This window comes from Manis javanica, chromosome 1 (assembly GCF_040802235.1).
Source record: "Manis javanica isolate MJ-LG chromosome 1, MJ_LKY, whole genome shotgun sequence".
In the NCBI taxonomy this organism is placed as follows: Eukaryota; Metazoa; Chordata; class Mammalia; order Pholidota; family Manidae; genus Manis; species Manis javanica.
In genome coordinates this window covers 121,978,459-122,001,714 of record NC_133156.1, presented here as the reverse complement: position 1 = coordinate 122,001,714, position 23,256 = coordinate 121,978,459, and the positions used below count along the sequence as shown (strand labels likewise).

Here is a 23,256-nt window from a genome sequence, read left to right as displayed (position 1 = left end):
TTGGAAAATAGGAAAAATATAATCTTATATTTTATGTCTTTCCTGCTAGACTTTTAACAAAAATATTTCTGTGAATATAATGGGTAAATATGTATTCATGGTATAAATATAAATACATAGCCCTGTTTTCTTTTACAGTTCTATCATAAAGATTTTCCTGATTTTTCTATACAATGTTCATAATTATTTAAAGTGTTAACCCAATGTTTTGTCAGTGGATGAACCATAACTCCCTAGTCATTCTACTGTTGGGCATCTTAATTACTTTCGCTTTTTTTCTGTATAAAAATGAGGCTGTGGAACATCTTTCTAAGTACTGTGTGGTTTTATTCTCCTTTGAAGGCTTTATTTTACCGAGAGTGAAATCTCATAAGTGAAAGTTGGGCCAAAAGTGTTGAACATTTTTATGGCTCTTAATATATATTTCCAAAAATAATTTTACCCATCCATAATCTTTAGTTTCATTCATGTCTTAATTCATTCAGTAAATGAACTTTTTCTCATATAGATGTGTATTTCCTATTAGGATTATTATTAGGTCATTTAATGTTGCTCTTTCCCACTGTTGTGCCTGTGATCTATTTTCAATAGATTTTTTTAACTTACTGATGATAAAAATTTGGATTTTTCAAACTGGGTATATCATTTAGAGGTATTACATAGTGAAATTAACATAGAATCTAATCTAAACTAGTTACAGGCCAAGTGACATTTAGGTCAGTTATTAAGCCCGTTTTTCAGCTGCAAACTGAAGGGGTTCTCAGGCTTTAGAATTTTTATGGACTAGTAAAAATATGAAGCAAAAATTAAAAAAATAGTTTATATAAATGAAAGAAGGGAGTGGTTTCTAGATATGTAGTTGTAGTTAAGGGATCATCAGTCATATCTGCAGGAAAAAAAAAAACGGTAAGGAGATTTTAGATTGGTGTACCATAAAGAAAAGTCAGTATTCAATATGTCCTGTTACTTAGTCTTAATATTTGGGATACGAAACATCTAATGTGATATGGGCATAGTAATGATCTTACTTTCATTCTCTTGTTCATTCAACATTGTTTCCTGTGTCTCTGAACTATAAATTATTAGAGGTGGAGAAATAAGACTCTGGCCTTGCTTTCAATGATCTTACAGTCTAACCTAGACAGATAAACAAATATGTGTAATACCAAGATTATCAAAGAGGGTTCAATAGGAGCACTGAGGGGGATCACCTAATTTAGACTAGAGATAGTATGTAAACTAAGTGTCGAAGGCAATTAATTAGATTTCGGAGCCAGGGCCTTGGTGATTTTGGAAACTGCAGATGCTTAGATTATTGCAACATAGGGCTGGAAAAGTTATGTGTCAAAAAGATTTGAAGCTACAGAGTCGGGGAAGGTCCAGATTATGAAGGAATGTATATACCTTTAAGATGTATGCATTTTATTTTAAAGGCATAGGGAAACCAGGAAATTATTTAGTAATGAAGCATATTTTTTATTTGAGAATATTTTTTTGGCAGCAATACACAGATTAGATAGTAGGCAGAATAAAGGAGGCTAGGGAGGCCATTTAGGAATTGATGAAGTCCCCATTTAAGACAGTGAGAATGTGAAGAAAGAATCCCATAACAAATATTAAAGAATTAGCCTGGATACAGTTTGGTGCTTATATATGTAAGTAGATAGGCTAATTGAGAATGAAGAGCAAAGATGTCTCCAGGATTCTCAAGTTTCATATTGTGGGCTGTGAAGTTTGGAAGTTCCGTTCACTAAGATCAGGAATATAGGGGGAGAATGTTGTAAGAATTGGACAGTAGAAATGTGGAGGAAGTGAGGGAGGCAATACTACAGTTTTAGGTATGTGGTGTTTAACAGAGTTTAAATGTTTGGTTGTGGGACAGTCAGGTGTATGGTGGTATGGAAGTCTAAATACTTCAGGTTCTCACAGCCCTGAAGACATTAGGTTCTTCTTTGGCAGAGTACATAATTGTGAATTGGTCTATTAGTGGATTACTTTCCTGAGAGGACGTTTCTAAATTTTTGAACTTTTTAAAGGATTACATAAAATTTAATTTTGAGGTCATGTCAAAATCCTTTGGATTCCTTTATTACCTCAACAGAGAATAGCCAAAATAATATTCAGTTTATTATTATAGTTCTGGAATAGATATACAAGTTAAAATTAGCACATAGCTTTTAAAGCCAATATCATTTAAATGACTTTTGGCTGCTAGTCAGTAAGAATACAGTCTACCAAACACTGTACCACTTCACATTCTGCATGGAATGAATATCAAAAGGTTTAGTGGCTTGGTCAAGTTTTTGTAGATACTAAAGATTATTAGAAAATTACTTGAAAGGCTTACCTGGAAGAGTTCTGCAGTCTTAAGTCAGTTGATTAGTATATTACTGTAAACTTAGAATAACAAAGTGAATGTTCTTCCTTGACTATTTTCTATTTTCTATTGTACTGGGCTTTTTCCTAGGGTCTTGTATTTGTTTACCCAGTTTAATCTGAAGACTCCTTCTTGAGTTACTTTTATACTGAATTCATACACATGAGATCTTTGAGTGAGATCTGTTATTCTGGCTCATGAAGAGATTATCTTTACAAATATAATTAAAGGTCTATTTTTAAAATGATTAAAAATGACAGTGGCTTTTCAAAAAGTATCATATGCAGGATAAAAGAATCAAACTTTTATCAGAAATAATTGACCAGGTGTCATCTGTCAATATTAAAATTAGTGCTTTTCTAGGAGCTAAGTACATTTAATCAAATGCGCTTCTTTTGTTTTGGTTAGAGAGGTGGCAGGTTGGAATCACCTAGGGAATTTTTTCAAACTTTAAAATCCTCTTCTGGAGATACATCATCAGTTTATAAGTTTCTTTTAGCTATTTCCTTGGGCTTTTTTATTTATTATTATTAAGGTATCATTGATATACACTCTTATGAAGGTTTCACAAGAAAAACTCCTTGGGCTTTTTAATCATCCACAAGAATTAATTGAATAACTTTATGCTCAGCAATAAATTCTAGGCACTCAATACTAGAACTTTTTTCCAACTTCCCTCCCAAATTTTACATGGCTGCCTAAAAGATCCCTGTATTTTTGTCTAGCCTATAAAAACATATTCCTTGAAACATAAAGGAGCAAGGAACCATGGTGAGCAGAGTTATTAGTGAATTAGAATTTTAAAAGTAGAGAGAGAATGGAGAAATGTGTTGAATTCTGAATAGCAGAAGGGGGGTCCTGGATACTAGTGAGGACATAGAATTGAGGAAAGAAGTTAGAGTCACAGATACTATAAATGAATTTTGCAAAGACTTGCTGAGAAAATTCAAGTATATTCAATTACAAATCAGCAATAGTACTTGGAGTAAAATAAAAAGGTACAAACTGATCTGTTCCTAAGCATGGCTTATGGTATAAAAAGTTTGCTATAAAGTCAAATAGTAATTATCTTGTATACGTTGGATACATACTGCTTGAGTAACATGTAAAAATGCTTATTAGGCCTATGCTGTACAATTTATAGTAAGTCCTTACTTAGCAAATACTTTTATTAATTGGCAGTTACCTTTCCAATTGTGATTTGGTGAAAAAGTATCTTTGTCACATGTATTTCTAAATAAAAATGTGCTAATTTGTGACATTTATAGTGTATTATAAGGAAGGAAAGTATTTTTAGAAAGTAAAGAAAAAATAACTAAATCAGCTCAAATTCATCTGTTACTGAAATGTGTACTCCTTCATAACACAACTTGGCTATATATCCCAGATAACAAGGAGCTTGATTTAACTAATCTCTAATATCTAAAGTTAATTATGCCTCTAAGAGTGTCAGTGTACTGTTATGTCTGACAGTATACATGTATGTACAATATATACAAATATATCCACTATATCTTGATAACTCATTTTATATTCTGCTTCACACTTTTAATCAGAAAACATTTACCTCCTGTTATCTCCATCTATCCAAATCCTACCTTCAAGATCAAGATCTTACAGGTTTTTGGTGGTGATAGAGGGAAGGTAGCATGTCAGTCATCAAGGGTTATTTCCCTCTAACTTATAATACACTCCCCCTTTGTTTCTGCCCCAATTCATTGTATTTCTTCCTTTTATAATACATACCTGTGTGGAGGTGTTAGTTATAAAAGTTATATGTTGATTCATCACATTTTCTTACTGTGTATCAAGCTACAGTTTGTTTCATTTTACATTATTTGAATTACCTTCTCATTCAGATTATAAACTCCTTGAGGGCAGGATTTGTCTGTGATACCTGGTTAAGTGTCTAGCCTGAAGCATGCATGCTCCTTAGCAGGCATTTGCTGATAAGTTATGTGGGTCATCTGAACTGTTTTAAAAAGGTTTGGAAAAATACTTCATATTCTCACAAACCATAAAATTCACTATTTTAAAGTGTACAGTTTTAAAAATGCAATGGGTTTTAATATATTCACAAAGCTGTGCAACCATCATCACTATCTAGTTCTAGAAAATTTTTTAAATCACCGCCCCCCCCCCAAAAAAAATACTCATTAGCAGTCTTTCCCCAATCTCCTTTCCCCTAGCCTTTGGCAGCCACTAATCTGCCTTGTGTTACTGTAGATTTCCTTAGTCATAGAAGTGGAATCATACAGTGTGGACCTCTTTTTTCTGGCTTCTTTCACTTGATCATCCATATTGTAGCATATCAGTACTTAATTACTTTTTATGGCCAAATAATATTCCATTGCATGGGTATACCACATTTCACTTCCTTTTGTCAGTTGATGGACATTGGGTTGTTTTAAACCTTTTGTCTGTTATGAATAATGCTGCTATAAACATTCATGTACAGGTTTCTGTGTGGGCATGTTTTCAGTTCCCCTGTGTAGATATGTAGGAGTGGAATTTCTAGGTCATATGCTAACTGTATTTCACTCTTTGAGGAACTGCCACACTGTTTTCAAAGTGGCTACATGATTTTTACATTTCCATGAACAATGAGGTTTACACTTTCTCCACATCCTTGCCAGTACTATTATTGTGTGTTCTGAGTATTTTAGTGTAGCCATACTAGTGAGTACCTCACTGTGGCTTTGGTTTGTATTTCCCTAATGACTAATGGTATTGAGCATCTTTCCATGTGCTTATTGATCATTTAAGTATCTTCTTTGAAAAATGTACAATTTATAGTAATTGCCTGTTTTAAAATTTGACTGTTTTTTTTATTCTTAAGCTATAAAGTTCTTTTTTTCTAGATACAAATCCCCTATCAGATATATGATTTGCAAATATTTTCTCTTATATTGTGGATTGTCTTTTCACTTTATCAGTAGTATCCTTTGAAGGACAAGAGCTTTTCATTTTGATGTCTTGATTTACCTGTTTTTTTCTTTGGTGGCATGGGCTTTTGATGTTGTATTTAAGAAACCATTGCCTAATCCAAGGTCATAAAGATTGACATCTACTTATAGCTTTAGCTCTTAAAATTTAAGACTTCGGTCCCTTTTGAGTTAATTTTTTGCATATGATATGACATAGGGATCCAATTTTTTTTCTTTTACATGTGACTATCCAGTTGTGCTGTCACTGCTGAAAAAACTATTCTTTTCCCATTTCCCAAGGGTGAATGGTCTTGGCACCCTTGTAAAAAATCATTTGAATGTAAATATAAAAAATAATTTATTCCTGACTTTCAGCTTTATTCCATCAATCTGTGTTTCTAACACTATGCTGGTACCACACTGTTGATTATTATAGCTTTGTAGTATGGTATGAAATGGAAAGGATGAGTTCTCCAACTTTTTTTTTTTCAAGATTGTTTTGGTAATCTGGATCTCTTGCGTTTTTGTACAAATTTTAGGAACAGCTTGTCCGGTTCTGCAAAATGGGCAGCTGAAATTCTGATTGGGGTTATGTTTACAAATAAATTTGGGGAGTATTGCCACCTGAATATTAAATCTTCCCATCTACAAGCATGGAGTGCCTTTCATTTTTCAGGTCTTAATTTCTTTCACTGAAAATGTTTCATAGTTCTCAGTGTACAAGTGTTGCATTTCTCTTGTTAAATTTGTTCTTAAACATTTTATTCTTTGTGATGCTATTGTAAGTGAAATTAAAAATTTTTTCAATTTCAGATTTTTTTATTGCTAGTGAATGGAAATACAATTTATTATTATGTATATTGATCTTGTATCCTACATCCTTGCAGAACTCCTTTATTCTAATTCATACTCCTTTTCCCAGAGGTAATTTATGTTTGTTCTTCAGTATAGTTCTTTCTGCCTTTTTCCAGCCTTCCAAACACTACAATGCCAACAGTAACTACAGGTAGAATTGTTCTTATCTGGCCAGTCCCGCTCCTTGAAAAAACTTGCACGCATATGAAAAGATGAGAAATCTCAGAAGAAAACTTTTGGACACATTATTTTAAAAGTTTCATTTAGTGCTCTGTGGGTGATAGCATAGGATTAAAAACTGAGGAATTGTGGTCTAGTTCTTAAAGCAATGTTGCTTTACCTGTAGTTAGGGCTTCTCAAATGTTTGTTGCTGGAATAAAATGTCTGTGTTAACAATGTGTGTGTGTGTATGCAAATAAATTTTGTTGGTTACTGGTATTTTAAATCTTTTTCTTCCACTAATCAGTAAGTGATTTTCAGTAGTGCATCTGGAAAGCTTGATTTGTATGGGAGGGACAAAAAGGGGAAATAATGACTAGGCAAAGAGTGTAAGGGGGGATTAGGAAAAGGAGAGGAGAGGTAAGAAGGCAAGGTTCGTAACTTGAATTTTGTTTAACAGACAATATTATGATTCAAATAAATGTATCTACTGATTAGAAACAAAAGAGGAAACAGTGATAATGGATTATTATTCCTCCAGTTCAAACTTCTGTTTTTTAATTTGAGTCAGAATTGGACCTGAAATGGCAAATACATATATAGAAAGATGTTTAGCCTCTCTAGCAATTAGGTAAGTGAAGAGATACACTCTTGTTAACTTATGATATGTTTTGTTGATCAACAAGGATTAAGTGCAAAACTACTCTGAGTGTGCTTATTTATTTAATAAGCTTTAGCTTCCATTCTTATTGTTAACCTTTAGGTGTTATAATAGATACAAATATAGTAGATAAAAAGATGGGAAGGGTGGTTCCTCAATGTCCCATTTTTTAAAATAAACATTATCAAAAGCTTTCTAAATATTATCCATTATCATATTTAATACTCTCAGAAAAATAAGAAAACACATGGAGTAGATATTATTTGCATTTCACAGGTGAGGAAATTGAACCTTAGGAAGTCAACGTTACACAATTTGAAATGGGAGAAAGAATTTGAACTACATTTTTTTCTGATTCTGAAACCAAGTCTAGAATTCTTAATTACCATACTAATTCTGCTTCTCCAGTCTCTTTGAGGAGCTTACACCCAGGTTAATAACATTATACATAAAACTCCAGGGATCCTTAAGCTTTAAGAACTATTAAATAAGATATAAAGCAGAATTGTAAAACTGAATTTTTTATTTTGCGTAAGAAATATCTCAAGTCTTTGCTTTTAGAAGTCAAATAAGGTATTTGTCTATTCTTTTAATGTTTTATTACGCAGTTGTTGTGGTTTCAAAAATTTGCTTAATGTCCTCACTTTGGAAATTTGGCTCTTGAGATTCATGGAGTCAGGCTTTGGGCCCAGAAACTAACAGACTTAGTAAAAGGAAGTTCTGGAAGGGCTCCTTGAATAATTTTAGGACAGGAAGTTATAGCTTAAAGAGAAGGCGGGCAAAAGTAGAGCAGAAAAAAATAATTCCAAGTTGTTTTTTTCTGTGTCAAAGACTTTTATTTTACCTTAGACCTTTCTAGAGTAAAAATATGACAAGTGTAATGTGATTGCCTTATAGGTACTTAAAAATTAATATGTATTGTATTTCTTTTTGATGGAGCCTCTGTGAAAGTTTTATATCATTTGCTTTCATGTGTTTTATTTTTCTTGGGGAATCTCACATTCAGTGCAGACCTTTGTATTGAGTTTGTTTTGTTACCTTTTGAACAGTAGGGTTTTGTAGAAGGAAATTTAGCTTAACTCATTCAAAACTTTGGATGGTGTTATGCTCTATTAAAAATGAAATTTAAATAGATTTAAAATATTCAATAATGGACAACCTCCAAAAGATGGCTTCCTAAATCTTGGGTCAGAGACATGTTCAGCTCCATCTTTTCTGTGAATGTCTTATTGTTTCTTCTGGGCAGGATTTATTTCTCTCTCCTCCCCACATTTTTTTTCCTTTAACCTTTATTATAATACCTACTATATCATATCCTTGTTAGGTCAGGAGAGGGGGTAGTGGTGGACTGTGTCTTATTCATCTCGGTTAAATTCAATATTACAGTTTCTGGCACTTCAGGTGCTCACCAAATGTTTGGGTTGAATGAATTCATACACATAAGCTAAAAATATACTTGTAGGTGAGTGTTGAGGTACTCTGTTTTGTCCTCTCTGAATTACTATCATTTGCTTTGTTATTTGGGCTACTCTTTAGATTGTGACTTTTATTCCTCTAGGCTGTTTTCTTTGCAAAATATTAATAATTGAGGGAATAGTATAACATCTCAAGATTGCTGCTAAAGTTTTCTGCAAAGTTCTCTGACATCCTTTGGCGGAAAAAAAACTAAGAAAGTAGGAAAAAACTTAATGAAAGATGTTGTCATAGGTAAGCCAGATGTCTAGGAATGAACAAGTTATTTAAGAATTTGAGAATAGAAGGGAGCATATTAGATTAAATTCTAGGATCCTTAAATACAGGTATAAGTTAGAATTACAACTTTTCTTACATGTACCACATACTGCCTAGAATTGTTCATGAGGTTCAGTAGAGGTAAATGAAGTACTTTTAAGTAGGATGGGTAGTGCTATATGTTAGTTTCTTGCAAAAGGAGTTTTATTAAACTATTAGTATACTAAATGTAAACTATTAGTAAATTAAATGATTCTTACGAATTTTTTTCCCCAAAACTGTGTTATCTATTACTATATAACAAGTTACTCCAAAATGTGGCAGCTTAAAACAGTACATTTATTATCTCACAATTCCTGTGGGCCAGGAATCTTTGTACAGTTTAACTGGGTGTCCTCTAAACTCTGGGTCTTTCACAAAGCTGCAGTCTTCCTACAGTCAAGGTATCAGTGGGGGCTGTAGTCATTGTAAGGCTTGACTCTCAGAGGATGTGCTTCCAAGATAACTCACTTAGCTGTGGATGGGCTACAGTCCTCACTGTCTTATTGGGTAAAAACTTTATTTCTTGTCACATGGACTTGATGTAGAGCAGTTCACAACATAACAGCTGACTTCCGTTAGAGTAAGCAAGAGTGGGTACTCTATACAGACGCAGTAGTCTTTTTGTCACTTCATCTCAGAAGTGAAATGCCATCACTTCACCATATTCTATTTTTTAGAAACAAGTTACCAGGTCCATCCCACACTTGAGAGGATTGCACAAGGACACACGTATCGGAAAGATAGCATTACTGGGGTTCCATCTTAAAGGCTGCCTACAACCAGTGCCCTATGGGATTAGTATAAGGATTGAGTATTGCAAAAGTGAAAAAATTCAACAGAAATAACAGCAGGGAGCAAGTTGATTTTTTTAACATTCTTTTAATGGCATACAGGGTAAATTGCCCAAAAATTGTTAATCAAGAGCAGAAATATGTAGTTGGTCAGGAGGTAGTTGGAAAAGGTAAAAAGGAGTGAATTTGAATGATCTTAACTGTTAAGAGACAATATTACTAATCTGAAATGTGTCTTCATGGACTAAGTTCACCTCTTGCTACACACTTCTCATTTTTGCCTTGGTTCTGAAATAGAAGTCTTCTCCTATTTGAGAGGAATCCACTAATGGAGGATTCTTATTTGAAGATTTAGGGCTTAATAGTGGGTAATTGAGCAGAAAAGCCTGCAGTTTTCCTTAAAAGTCAGGCTTGGACTTGAATATGGCATGCATACCTTCTTAAATTTAGTTTTACATGTGTGAAAAGGGCAGTTTCCTCTGTGCTTTTTTCATTCCTGAATCGATCCCAATGAGAAATGTGACATATAAACTCAATTTTGAGAAAGGCACATGAAGAAAATATTTTGAAGACACCTACTACTAAATTATTTATTGGTTTAATATATTTTCAGTCAAAATTCCAGTGGCATGTTGGGGAAACCTGAAATAATGCTTCTGTAATTTATCTAAAAAGTACATGAGAAAAATTTGAAAATTATAAGTTAATGGGAGGGAAAAACAGATATCCCTTATATTATCAAACTACTGTGGCTAAAACATCACTGTACAATATATCATGATAGATAAATCAGTGAAATAGAGCAATTCTAAAATAAATGCTACTATATGTCTATCTCTAAAGTTAAATATATAACCAGTATCATAATACATAATGTACAGTATAACATGTAGCAGATATGCATAATATATATAAAGGGATTATGCATTTTTACATCTACTGAAACAATTTTAAATAATGACAGTGATACTAATAATATATTTGGAACTCTTCAGACTAATTTTAATAAGAATGTATTTTACACTAAGCATAAACTTGGGAACTGTTTATATCATTCTTCATTTTGTTAAATCATTTTGTTGCCTTTAGTGTTGTCTTTCCATTAAGAATGTCTTTCCATTTATTCTGTTGTCTTTCCATTAAAAATGACTTCTTTCTATCAAACTACTAATGAAGTGGCTTTTTAAAGATTATTTCTGCCTATGTTCATTTCAGTGCTGATTGTGATTCAGTACATCTGGAATAGGTGTTTTATAAAAGGAAGTGAGGTGTGCTACTCCTGGTCTATGTTCCGTGCTTAGAGGAGCAAGATTCTAGAATATGAAATTGCTTAGACAGACTTTAATTGTTGTAATGTCTTTATTTAAAAAGAGCCTTGTTCAGTTTTTGTTCTCGTAATTGCAAGATACTTTGTTAGGTGAGTAGTATATATTTTCCCCTTTTAAATCTCACAACTCTTCTTTAAGATATAGTACATGTTCATTCAGAAAGACTCAAATAAGTGATGGAAAAACAAAATTAGGTAACCACCAGAATTAAAGTAGTATCTTTTCATAGCTTTGTATTAAACTCCTGAATAAAAGTTAAAGCTTTAAATGTTTCATCATATTCATTCTCCCACTTAGGTAAAGAAAACAAAATACTGTGGGAGCAGTATGACTAAAACTAAAATGCATTTGCTCAGGAAAGAAAAGACAAAAAAAACCCACATTGTCCTTAACTTAGGGTGACAGGATTATAAGCACTCTCTTCTTTTATCTGCACTCTAAAATATTTATAATATACATATATAACTTTTACAATAAAAAAGGATAAAAAGCCTTAGACTTCTCAGAAATACCTCTGAAGAACAGGTCTGAAAGGTGTAACTAAATAAATACTTGAGAATACATGTGAAAATCATAAACATTTCAATAGCAAGATGAGTGAAGAACAGTTCCCACAAATGAAAGTACAAATTGTAAAGGAACAATTGAAAAACTTTAAAAAAAAATCTGAAACAGCTTTGATAAGACATTGTACACATCAACAAATACGGCACCTATCTTCTTCAAAAAGAAGTGTGTTTTAGAGATAGTATTTAATGTTGGCACAACATATAATATATTCATTCATTTCTGGTGACGCACTTTTCAAATGGTGATAATAGTTAATGTAAAAAATTATATTTAATACAATGGCAATATAATGCAAAAATATACAAAACCAACTGCTACTACATAAAATGTTGACATGCTAAAAGACAACTTTTTGAAATAAAAGTTCCTTATTTTTGAATGTAGAGATGAGATTACAAATATCTTAGTATTTGATTAAAAATTTTTTAATCCTGCTACCTAAAGAAGAAAAAAATCAGCTGTGTCAAGTTAACTTTACATATGTTAGCCCTCTACTATGGGGTGAACAAACAACATTTTATATATTACAAATATTTAGTTTTTGTTTTTGCCCTTCTTCAGGCTAAAGTTGCCTAAATTTCCTAGTATGAAAGCCAATTTTTTATTCAAAATTTATTGAGGTTACCTTGTATGTGGTACAATTACTGTCCAGGTATGTAGGGAACACAGAATTAGGACCATAGGAAATTATGATTTTAATAAGTAGAAAGGTGTCAAAGATACTACTTCAGAAGTTACTGAAGAACTTTGGGCACCTTTAAAAAAATAATCAAAGTTATGGTTTCAGTGTCCAAAGTTGCATCTAAAATAGTGCAGCCATTGCCAAGCATGTGCATTAAATCTTGGAAAGCAAAAACAGGAATAATAATAAAAGTAAGCCACAATAGTAAAAAGTTTAACCAGAGGTAATCATTCAGATGCAGTTCTTTAGAAACTTGAAGTCTTACCTGAGGGAATGAAGTGAAGGAAAAAAAACAATAGTGCAAATACTTCACAGAGCTATTGCTTTATGTGTATCCCACTCTGAAATTGTTACCGTGACTCCGCTTGAACCTTGTTGACCATCTTTGCAGACTTCTTACAAATGAAACTGAGCAACATACCCCAGTTGTGTAGTTTGTATTTAACACCCAGAGGTGGGTGACTGCTATCTGGGGCAAGACATTCTTTGTGCTAGACTGCTCCGTATTAAGTTTCTCATGCATTAATGGCAGGTTGCAGCCCTCAGGTATTATGAATACCAAAAATGCCATCACAGGAGGAAGGAGCCAAGATGGCGGCATGAGTAGGGCAGTGGAATCTCCTCCCAACACCATATATATTTTTGAAAATACAACAAATACAACTATTCCTAAAAGAGAGACCAGAACATACAGCACAACAGCCAGGCTACATCTACATCTGTGAGAACTCAGCACCTCATGAAGGGGGTGAGATACAAGCCATGGACTGGCAGGACCCGAGCGCTCCCCACCGACCCCAGCACCCCAGCAGGAGGAAAGGAGTCAGAGCGGGGAAAGAGAAGGGAGCACAGGACTGCTAAATACCCAGCACTAGTCATCTGCACCAGGAGCACAGATACAGTGCGTGGTATGCTGGATATTAGGGAAACGAAACAGTAGAATATGCGAGTGGGTCCCTGCAGCTGGTGCCCCTGGGACAAAAGAAAAGCAAGTGCTTTTTGAAAGTCTTAAAGGGACAGGGGCCTCACAGCTGGATGGAAGCATCCTGGCACACTCAGCTCAGAAGCTGGGAATCCCAGGGAACTCCAGGTGCCCTAACCCCCTGGGAGGCAGCACAGCTCTGAGGCTCCTTACAGCGAAACAGCCTCCCATCCGTTCCACCTCCTGCATAGCGCCACCATAGCAGGGGAGCAGCCTGAGAGTGGCTGCACCCACAGAAACTGCCCAGAGCCTTCTCCGCAGCTGCCCGGACCAGACTCAGAGGACCTGTCCACGCGCATCTGCCCAGCACAAGCAACTAGGGGTCGCCGTTCTCGCAGGAGAGGGAGGCAATCAGCAAACAAGAAGGGACTTTGTTCTCCCAGCTGACACATGCGTCAACTGCCCACAATTACCTCTATCGCCATGAAAGGCAGAAGAATTTGATCCAGACAAGAATATCCCAGACGACCCCCAAGAAGGAGCCAGGGGAGATAGATTTAACCAAACTTCCTGAAAAAGAATTCAAAATAAAGGTCATAACCATGCTGATGAAGCAGCAGAGAAATATGCAAGAGCTAACAGATAAAGATAGGAAGGAGAATACAGAAGTAAAACAATTGCTGGAAGGACTTAAGAGAAGACTGGATGAGGTGCAAGACGCTGTTGATGGAATAGAAATCAGACAACAGGAACACAGAGAACCTGAGGTAGAGAGAGATAAAAGGATCTCCAGAAATGAAAGAATATTAAGAGAACTGTGTAACCAATACAAATGGAACAGTATCTGCATTATAAGGGTACCAGAAGAAGAAGAGAGAGAAAAAGGGATAGAAAGTGTCTTTGAAGAAATAATTGCTGAAAACTTCCCCAAACTGGGGGAGGAAATAGCCTCTAGGACAATGGAAGCACACAGAACTCCCAATACAAGGGACCCAAGAGGGGCAGCACCAAAACACATAATAATTAAAATGCCAAAGATCAAGGACTAGGACAGAGTATTAAAGGCAGCCAGAGAGAGAGAAAAAAGGTCACCTACAAAGGAAAACCCATCGGCTATCATCAGACTTCTCAACAGAAACCTTACAGGCCAGAAGAGAATGGCATGATATATTTAATGAAATGAAACAGAAGGACCTTGAACCAAGGATACTGTATCCAGCATGATTATCATTTAAATATGAAGGAGGGATTAAACAATACCCAGACAAGCAAAAGTTGAGGGAATTTGCCTCCCACAAACCACCTCGACAGGGTATTTTAGAAGGACTGCTCTAGATGGAAGTACTCCTAAGGCTAAATAGATGTCACTAGACAAAATAAAATCACAGCAAAGAAACCAGATGAACCAAATACTAACTAAAGGCAAAAAATAAAATCAACTATTCACAAAAGCAGTCAAGGGAAACACAAAACACTACAGAATAAAACACCTAACATATAAAGAACAGAGGAGGAGGAATAAGAAAGGAGAGAAATAAAGAATCATCAGACTGTGTTTATAATAGCTCAATAAGCAAGTTAAGTTAGACAGTAAGGTAGTAAAGAAGCTAACCGTGAACCTTTGGGAACCACGAATCTAAAGCCTGCAATGGCAATAAGTACATATCTTTCAGTAATCACCCTAAATGCAAATGGACTGAATGCACCAATCAAAAGACACAGAGAAATAGAATGGATAAAAAAGCAAGACCCATTTATATGCTGCTTAGAAGAGATGCACCTCAAACCCAAAGACATACAGAGACTAAAAGTCAAGGATGGAAGAAGATATTTCATGCAAACAACAGGGAGAAAAAAGCAGGTGTTGCAGTACTAGTATCAGACAAAATAGACTTCAAAACAAAGAAAGTAACAAGATAAAGAAGGACATTACATAATGATAAAGGGGTCAGACCAACAAGAGGATATAACCATTATAAATATATATGCACCAAATAGAGGAGCACCAACATATCTGAAACAAATACTAACAGAATTAAAGGAGAAAATAGAAGGCAATGCATTCATTTTATGAGACTTCAACACACCACTCACTCCAAAGGACAGATCCACCAGACAGGAAATAAGTAAGGACACAGAGGCACTGAACAACACATTAGAACAGATGGACCTAATACACATCTATAGAACTCTACACCCAAAAGCAGCAGCATACACATTCTTCTCAAGTGCACATGGAACATTTTCCAGAATAGACCACATACTAGGCCACAAAAAGAGCCTCAGTAAATTCAAAAAGATTGAAATTCTACCAAACAACTTCTGAGACCACAAAGGGATAAAACTAGAAATAAATTGTACAAAAAAAGCGAAAAGGGTCACAAATACATGGAGGCTTAACAACATGCTCCAAATAGTCAATGGATCAATGACCAAATTAAAATAGAGATCAAGCAATATATGGAGACAAATGACAACAACAACACAAAGCCCCAACTTCTGTGGGACGCAGCGAAAGCAGTTATAAGAGGAAAGTATATAACAATCCAGGCATATTTAAAGAAGGAAGAACAATCCTAAATGAATAGTCTAAAGTCACAATCATTGAAATTGGAAAAAGAAGAACAAATGATGCCCAAAGTCAGCAGATGGAGGGACATAATAAAGATCGGAGAAGAAATAAATAAAATTGAGAAGAATAAAACACTAGAAAAAATTAATGAAACCAAGAGCTGGTTCTTTGAGAAAAAAAACAAAATACATAAGCCCCTAGCAAGACTTATTAAGAGAAAAACAGAATCAACACACATCAACAGTCAGAAACAAGAAAGGAAAAATCACGATGGACCCCACACAAATACAAAGAATTATTAGAAAATACTATGAAAACCTATATGCTAATAAGCTGAAAAACCTAGGAGAAACGGACAGCTTCCTAGAAAAATACAACCTTCCAAGACTGACCAAGGAAGAAACAGAAAATCTTAACAGACCAGCAATGAAATTGAAGTGGTAATCCAAAAACTACCCAAGAGCAAATCCCCCAGGCCAGATAGATTTACCGCAGAATTTTATCCAACATACAGAGAAGACATAATACCCATTCTCCTTAAAGTTTTCCAAAAATAGAAGAGGAGGGAATACTCCCAAACTCATTCTATGAAGCCAGCATCACCCTAATACCAAAACCAGGCAAACACCGCACCAAAAACGAAAATCACATTCCAATATCCCTGATGAATGTAGATGCAGAAATACTCAGCAAAATATTAGCAAACCAAACTCAAAAATACATCAAGAGGATCATACACCATGACCAAGTGGGATTCATCTCAGGGATGCAAGGATGGTACAACATTCGAAAATCCATCAACATCATCCACCACATCAACAAAAAGGACAAAAACCACATGATCATTTCCATAGACACTGAAAAAGCATTCGACAAAACTCAACATCCATTCATAATAAAAACTCTCAACAAAATGGGTAAAGAGGGCAACTACCTCAATATACTAAAGGCCATATATGATAACCCCACAGCCAACATCATACTTAACAGCGAGAAGCTGAAAGCTTTTCCTCTCAGATGGGGAACAAGACAAGGATCTCCCCACTGTTATTCAACATAGTACTGGAGGTCCTAGCCACAGCAATTAGACAAAGCAAAGAAATACAAGGAATCCAGATTGGTAAAGAAGAAGTCAAACTGTCACTATTTGCAGATGATGTGATATTGTACATAAAAAACCCTAAGGCCTCTACTCCAAAACTACTAGAGCTAATATCAGAATTCAGCAAAGTTGCAGGATACAAAATTAATACACAGAAATCTGTGGCTTTCCTATACACTAAGAATGAACTAACAGAGAAATCAGGAAAACAATTCCATTCACAATTGCATCAAAAAGAATGAAATACATAGGAATAAACCCAACCAAGAAAGTGGAACACCTATACCCTAAAAACTACAAGAGACTCTTTACAGAAATTAAAGAGGACACTAACAAATGGAAACTCATCCCATGCTCTTGGCTAGGAAGATTTAATATTGTCAAAATGGCCATCCTGCCTAAAGCAATCTACAGATTCAATGCAATCCCTATCAAATTACCAACAGCATTCTTCAACCAACTGGAACAAATAGTTCAAAAATTCGTATGGTACCACTAAAAACCCCGAATAGCCAAAGCAATCTTGAGAAGGAAGAATAAAGTGGGAGGGATCTTGCTTCCCAACTTCAAGCTAAACTGCAAAGCCACAGTAATCAAGACAATTTGGTACTGGCAAAAGAAGAGAGCCACAGACCAGTGGAACAGAATAGAGACTCCAGACATTAACCCAAACATATATGGTCAATTAATATACAATAAAGGAGCCATGGATATACAATGGGGAAATGACAGCCTCTTCAACAGTTGATGTTGGCCAAACTGGACAGCTGCATGTAAGAGAATGAAACTGGATCATTGTCTAACCCCATACACAAAAGTAAATTCGAAATGGACCAAAGACCTGAATATAAGTCATGAAACCATAAAACTCTTTGACAAAAACATAGGCAAAAATCTCATGGGCATAACCATGAGTGACTTCTTCATGAATATATCTCCCCAGGTAAGGAAAACATAAGCAAAAATGATCAAGTGGGACTATATCAAGCTGAAAAGCTTCTGTACAGCAAAGGACACCATCAAAAGAACAAAAAGGCGTCCTGCAGTATAGAGGAATATGTTCATAAATGACAGATCCGATAAAGGGTTGACATCCAAAATATATAAAGAGCTCATGCACCTCAACGAACAAAAAGCAAATAATCCAAATAAAAAATGGGCAGAGGAACTGAACAGACAGTTCTCCAAGGAAGAAATTCAGATGGCCAACAGACACATGAGAAGATGCTCCACATCGCTAGTCATCAGAGAAATGCAAGTTAAAACTGCAATGAGATATCACCTCACACTGGTAAGGATCGTCACCATCCAAAAGACAAACAACAACAAATGTTGGCAATGTGTGGAGAAAGGGGGACCCTCCTACACTGCTCGTGGCAATGTAAATTAGTTCAACCATTGTGGAAAGCAGTATGGAGGTTCCTCATAAAGCTCAAAATAGAAATACCATTTGACCCAGGAATCCCACTTCTAGGAATTTACCCTAAGAATGCAGCAGCCCAGTTTGAAAAAGACAGATGCACCCCTATGTTTATCGGAGCACTATTTACAATAGCCAAGAAATGGAAGCAACCTAAGTGTCCATCAGTAGATGAATGGATAAAGAAGATGTACATAAACACAATGGAATATTATTCAGCCATAAGAAGGAAACAAATCCTACTATTTGCAACAACATGGATGGAGCTAGAGGGTATTATGTTCAGTGAAATAAGCCAGGTGGAGAAGACAAGTACCAAGTGATTTTACTCATATGTGGAGTATAAGAACAAAGAAAAAAGCTGCAGGCACAAAACAGCAGAATCACAGTACCCAAGAATGGACTAACAGTTACCAAAGGGAAAGGGACTGGGGAGGATGGGTGGGAAGGGGGAAAAAGAAAGGGGACATTGTGATTAGCATGTATAATGTTGTGGGGGCACAGGGAGGGCTGTGCAACACAGAGAAGACAAATAGTGATTCTACAGCATCTTACTACGCTGATGGACAGTGACTGTATTGGGATTTGTGGAGAGGACTTGTTGAAGGGGGGAGTCTAGTAAACATAATCTTCCTCATGTAATTGTAGATTAACGATACAAAATAATAGTAATAATAATAATGCCATCACAGTTTTCTGCAGATTGATAAGTCAGTACCACCTTCTTTGGAAAATTCATTAGTCTACTCTCTAGAAGAATGCCAGTTAGCTCTTTTAAAATAGGTTAATTTTATATTGTAGTGTTTAGACTGAAATGTCACATTGGATGTGAATGAAAAGGTTTAGGTTTAAGAGTATTAGGGAAACAAATGGTAGGAATTTTGGTCTTTTTAACAATTGAAGGCTTAGAAATGCAAGAGAGCAGTTGCTGCAGACTTTTTGGTGGTTAATTTTGTACTTCTATGTCATTAAAAATTTTAAATGCACATGCCCATTTCTCATTAAACCCACTTTGAGGAGTCTAGCCTGTTGAAATTTTAAGGGCATAAAAATGCATGTTTATGATGTGTTGGTAGTAGCAAAATATAAATAAATAGAAGTTAAAAAAATAATTAGTAACAGAAGACCACACAGTCCTAAATGGATATAAATAGTGGTTAAGTAGTTTATGGTACATACTGTACATCTATTTTTTTTTAAAGGAAGTAGGACTATATAATGGTTAAATTTTTTATAAACAGTATCTTAAAGGAATAACAGAAGTATGATTAGTATGGTCCCTGTTTTGTAATAAAAATGTGCATGGGTATGTGTATGTATCATTGAGGACTGGGAGGTGATTTTTTTTGTATTGTTTAAGTAAGTAAATTAAAAAGTAGGATGAAGACTTTCAAAGGTTGACACAGAGACAGTAATTTTGTTTTTTGTTTTGGCACGCAGTTGGTTCCTCCATCATTTTTATCTTCATCTCTTCATTTAGACAACCCAATTGTGCTTAATAGAAAAACCTGCCGCTTGGATCTCTACCCAAAAAGACTTTGGAAAAAACCTGGTAGTAACAAATGGTGCAACAAGCAACACTATCTTCATGGGAACCTCAGCTCAAAATTTGTCATGTTTTGACTATTTCTTTCTTTTTCCCCATGTCTTCTTCACTTCAGTTATTGGGTCAACTGCAAAACACCTTTGCCATATGTACCTTCATTGTTCTTACTGCTTTTACCCTAGTTTATATCCTCATTACTTAATGTTTGGAGTATTATAGTAGCCTATGAAACCGGTCATCTTTCAGCTTCAGCCCATTCCATTCCCATGCTAAATAAACAATGTCTTCTGAGCATATGATAGTTAGGATTAGTACTCTTTATCTTAAATGCACTGGCAAAAGTGCTGATACTTAAGTTAGAGAAGGAATATGGGAGGAAGGAGAGTAGTAGTAAGTTTTGTGGCTTAGTGATGAGTATTGAACACATTAAATTAGAATTGTTCATAGGACAACCAGTGAAAGATGTTCAGCAGTTATGTAAGGTTCAGGCTTAAGAAGTCAAGACTGAGAGTCATTGGCATGCAAGATCAGAGTAAGAGCAGTTAATGTTTGTCCTGGAGAGTTTGTATTATAGAGAAAAAAAACCCATTCCTTTAGTGCTTTCTGTGATGTGCCCACTAGCCAAGATTTCTTACGGTTTGCTTCCTATACTTTTTTTTATTATAAAAACATAATCTCTTTTAACCTGAATCTAATCATGATGGGAAAAAAATCAAATCAATTTAAATTAAGACAGCAAAACAATTCTTCAAAAATATCGTGTCTTGAAAAATTAAAAACGTAAGTTGGAAAACTGTTCTAGGTTACAGGAGACTGAAAGAGACATAACCAAATACAGTGTTATCCTTGATTAATCAGTTGAAGGATCCTGTAGTGCCCCTCAGGAGGACATTAGTGAGATAACTGGGGACATTTGAATGTGAGCTGTATATTAGATAATTGTATCAATGTTAAATTTATGAGTGGCAATTTATTGTGTAGGAGAATGTCCTTTTAGGGTGAAGTGTCAAAATGCAACTAATTCAAGTGTTTCAGCATACAAAAAACTATGTGTAAAGAAAAAAAGGGATAAAACAAAAATAAAGTGTAAAACAAATGTGGCTTTGTATTATAAGAGTTTTTATGTGAAAATCTGTTTCACAAACTAAGAAAGTGTCTAGTTTTCTTCTTATATTTTTTAGTATAGTTGTACATTAAAATTGAGTAAGATTATATTTATTACATGTTTGTGCTTTTATCCATTCGTGATGGGAAATAGTTAAGACAGTAAAGTAACTGGTTTATTATGGGGTTCTTTTCTTTGAAGCCAAGCCTGCTAAGTAAATGGATCAGAATTATTACTATCTGTTCTTAATAAACCCTGTATCACTCTGAATAGGGTGGGTTCACTACAATTTTACCACAACCAAGGCTGTTCAACACAATTTGTTAGAAATCTATCCAGTAGTGCAAGAAGCCAGATTGATGGTGTTCCTGACAGTGTATAACTGCACTTCTGAACATTAGCCCTCCCCAGTGGCACCACAGGAAAAGGAAAAGCTGGAGGGTCTTCCATTGACTCTTAGATATTTTAGCCATGATATGACATATAGGTCATTTTTGCTCATAGTCCATTAACCAGAGCCAGTTACATGGCCCTGTGCCCTTTTGGTAAAGTCTGGGTCATGTGGAAAGCACGTGGATATGTAGTGAACAATAAATGTCTGTCATATTTTGTAGTTCAAGAAATAGTGGAGATAACCTTTAAACCTATACACACTGGCCACTGTTGCTCTCACTCAGCTTATTAAATTGTAGGAAATTTTTTAAAAATCACTTTTTGTACCAGGAAGTGGCTTATTATTTTTATACTATTTCTCACATAACCCATTTTTATTTATTACCACCAAAACTGTATACTAAATGTAAACTGAATTTGATTAAAGTTTAGTAATTAGCCCAGTTACAGAGTATATAATTAGGAAAGCTATGGAGTTTTGAGATTTTGATTAGCCTTTTAATTTTAATGATAGATACTTTTAAATACTATTTTAACCAAAAACTTCTTTGTGATTTTTAAAGTTTTCCTCAAAAGTTCTAAATTTCCTTTTTAAGTTTACATTGTTTTCCTTTAAAATAGCATTAGGTAGTGTTTTTCAGAGTATGGTCTATCAGCCACTTATATATAACCCTGTATATTATCATTCCCTTATTCTTGGGCATTTTGTTTGACATTTCTCAGAGGTATAAATGCTAATGGATTTTTGAACAAATATCCTAAATATTTTATCTGAAACACATTTGAAATGTCTCCCTAGATTAGTTAGCTATCTAATTAGCTTTATAAATTTTAGTAACATTTATATTGCTGAGGTATGGTTTAAAATTAATTTCTAATATTAAAATCTTGGATAGAATTATAAAAATTAAATAGACACTTTAAATATTTAATCTTAAGATGTTTATTCTAAATCTGTGGTAGATAAAATCACTTAGCCAGGCTCCTCAGTTGACTTGATCCCTGTATCAACTCTTCTGACCTACTTCTTTTTATCAAGTTTGATAAATTATAGGCCAAAAGCTGGTATCAGATGAAGTTCTGACTACAGTACTGGTTCAGTAGAGTCTTTCCTGCCATCAGCAATTCTTGATGGGAGTTTTGTTCTCAAAAACAGTAGCTTTACAAAAAAACAGTGATACTATATTGTATCTGCAGAATCAAAGAAGAACTACATTTTAATATTAAGAATGTGTAAAGACTTACATGCTTGAAACAGTTTATTTTGCTAACTACTTCGACTTTGCTTATAGCCAAAAGAGGGTTTTTTAAAAATAGCCTCTCCTATTCATCACTTTCGTTTAAGTGATTTCTGACCTGTTTTGACATATAAAGATGATGTAAATATCACCACATAGTTGTATGTGGTAGCACATGCCTAAGGATCTCCAGAGCTGCCTTCATTTTTTGAGGAAGTGATATTAACTGAACACACCAGAAATTCTTTGTATTTGCATCAAACTCCCTAACAATACAGATGTAGTTTACAAATCAGTGTAATCCTATTTCATCATTTTATTATCACTGGTAGAACACAGACTAGGAGGAAGTATATCTGGTATCCATTTCTTTACCCCATTATCTCCAATGGAAACAATATATGTGAATGACTACAGTCAGTAGTTGAAAATGAATTGCCATTATCATTTTGTTTGAGGTAATCCCCCCTCTCCACCACCACCCCACCCCTATCCCCCACAAACCATCTATTGTCTGAAGAACAGGAAAATTAGTGAAGTTTCTTTTCTCAGTATACTTCATTCACACTTGAAGTTCTAATAAAAGTAGATAAATACCCTCTGGAAGTTTCTTCTTTATTACAAAGTCATTTAGGTGTTTGAATTTTTCTGGTAAGTTAGAAGATGACCCATATTTCCTATTTGTTTATTTTTATTATTAAAATATCATTGATATACAATCATTTTTTTCCTTTTTTTTAAATTAAGCTTTCATTGATATACAATCTTATGAAGGTTTCTTATAAATAACATTGTGGTTTCAACATTCACCCATATTATCAAGTCCTCACCCCTC

The 23,256-nt window shown here is 34.7% G+C and overlaps 2 protein-coding genes across 4 annotated transcripts in view; one reads left to right on the top strand and one right to left on the bottom strand.

The window, feature by feature from the left end:
- LOC118969168 (uncharacterized) overlaps positions 1-13,497 on the bottom strand; it is a 32,586-nt gene extending 19,089 nt beyond the window's left edge. Inside the window, exon 1 of the mRNA XM_073214105.1 lies at positions 13,259-13,497. Within this exon, the coding sequence (XP_073070206.1) occupies positions 13,259-13,497 (239 nt within the window). The remainder of the gene's footprint in view (positions 1-13,258) is intronic.
- The window catches only part of NIPBL (NIPBL cohesin loading factor), a 224,343-nt gene that overhangs the window by 10,871 nt on the left and 190,216 nt on the right, over positions 1-23,256 (top strand). The window lies entirely within an intron of this gene.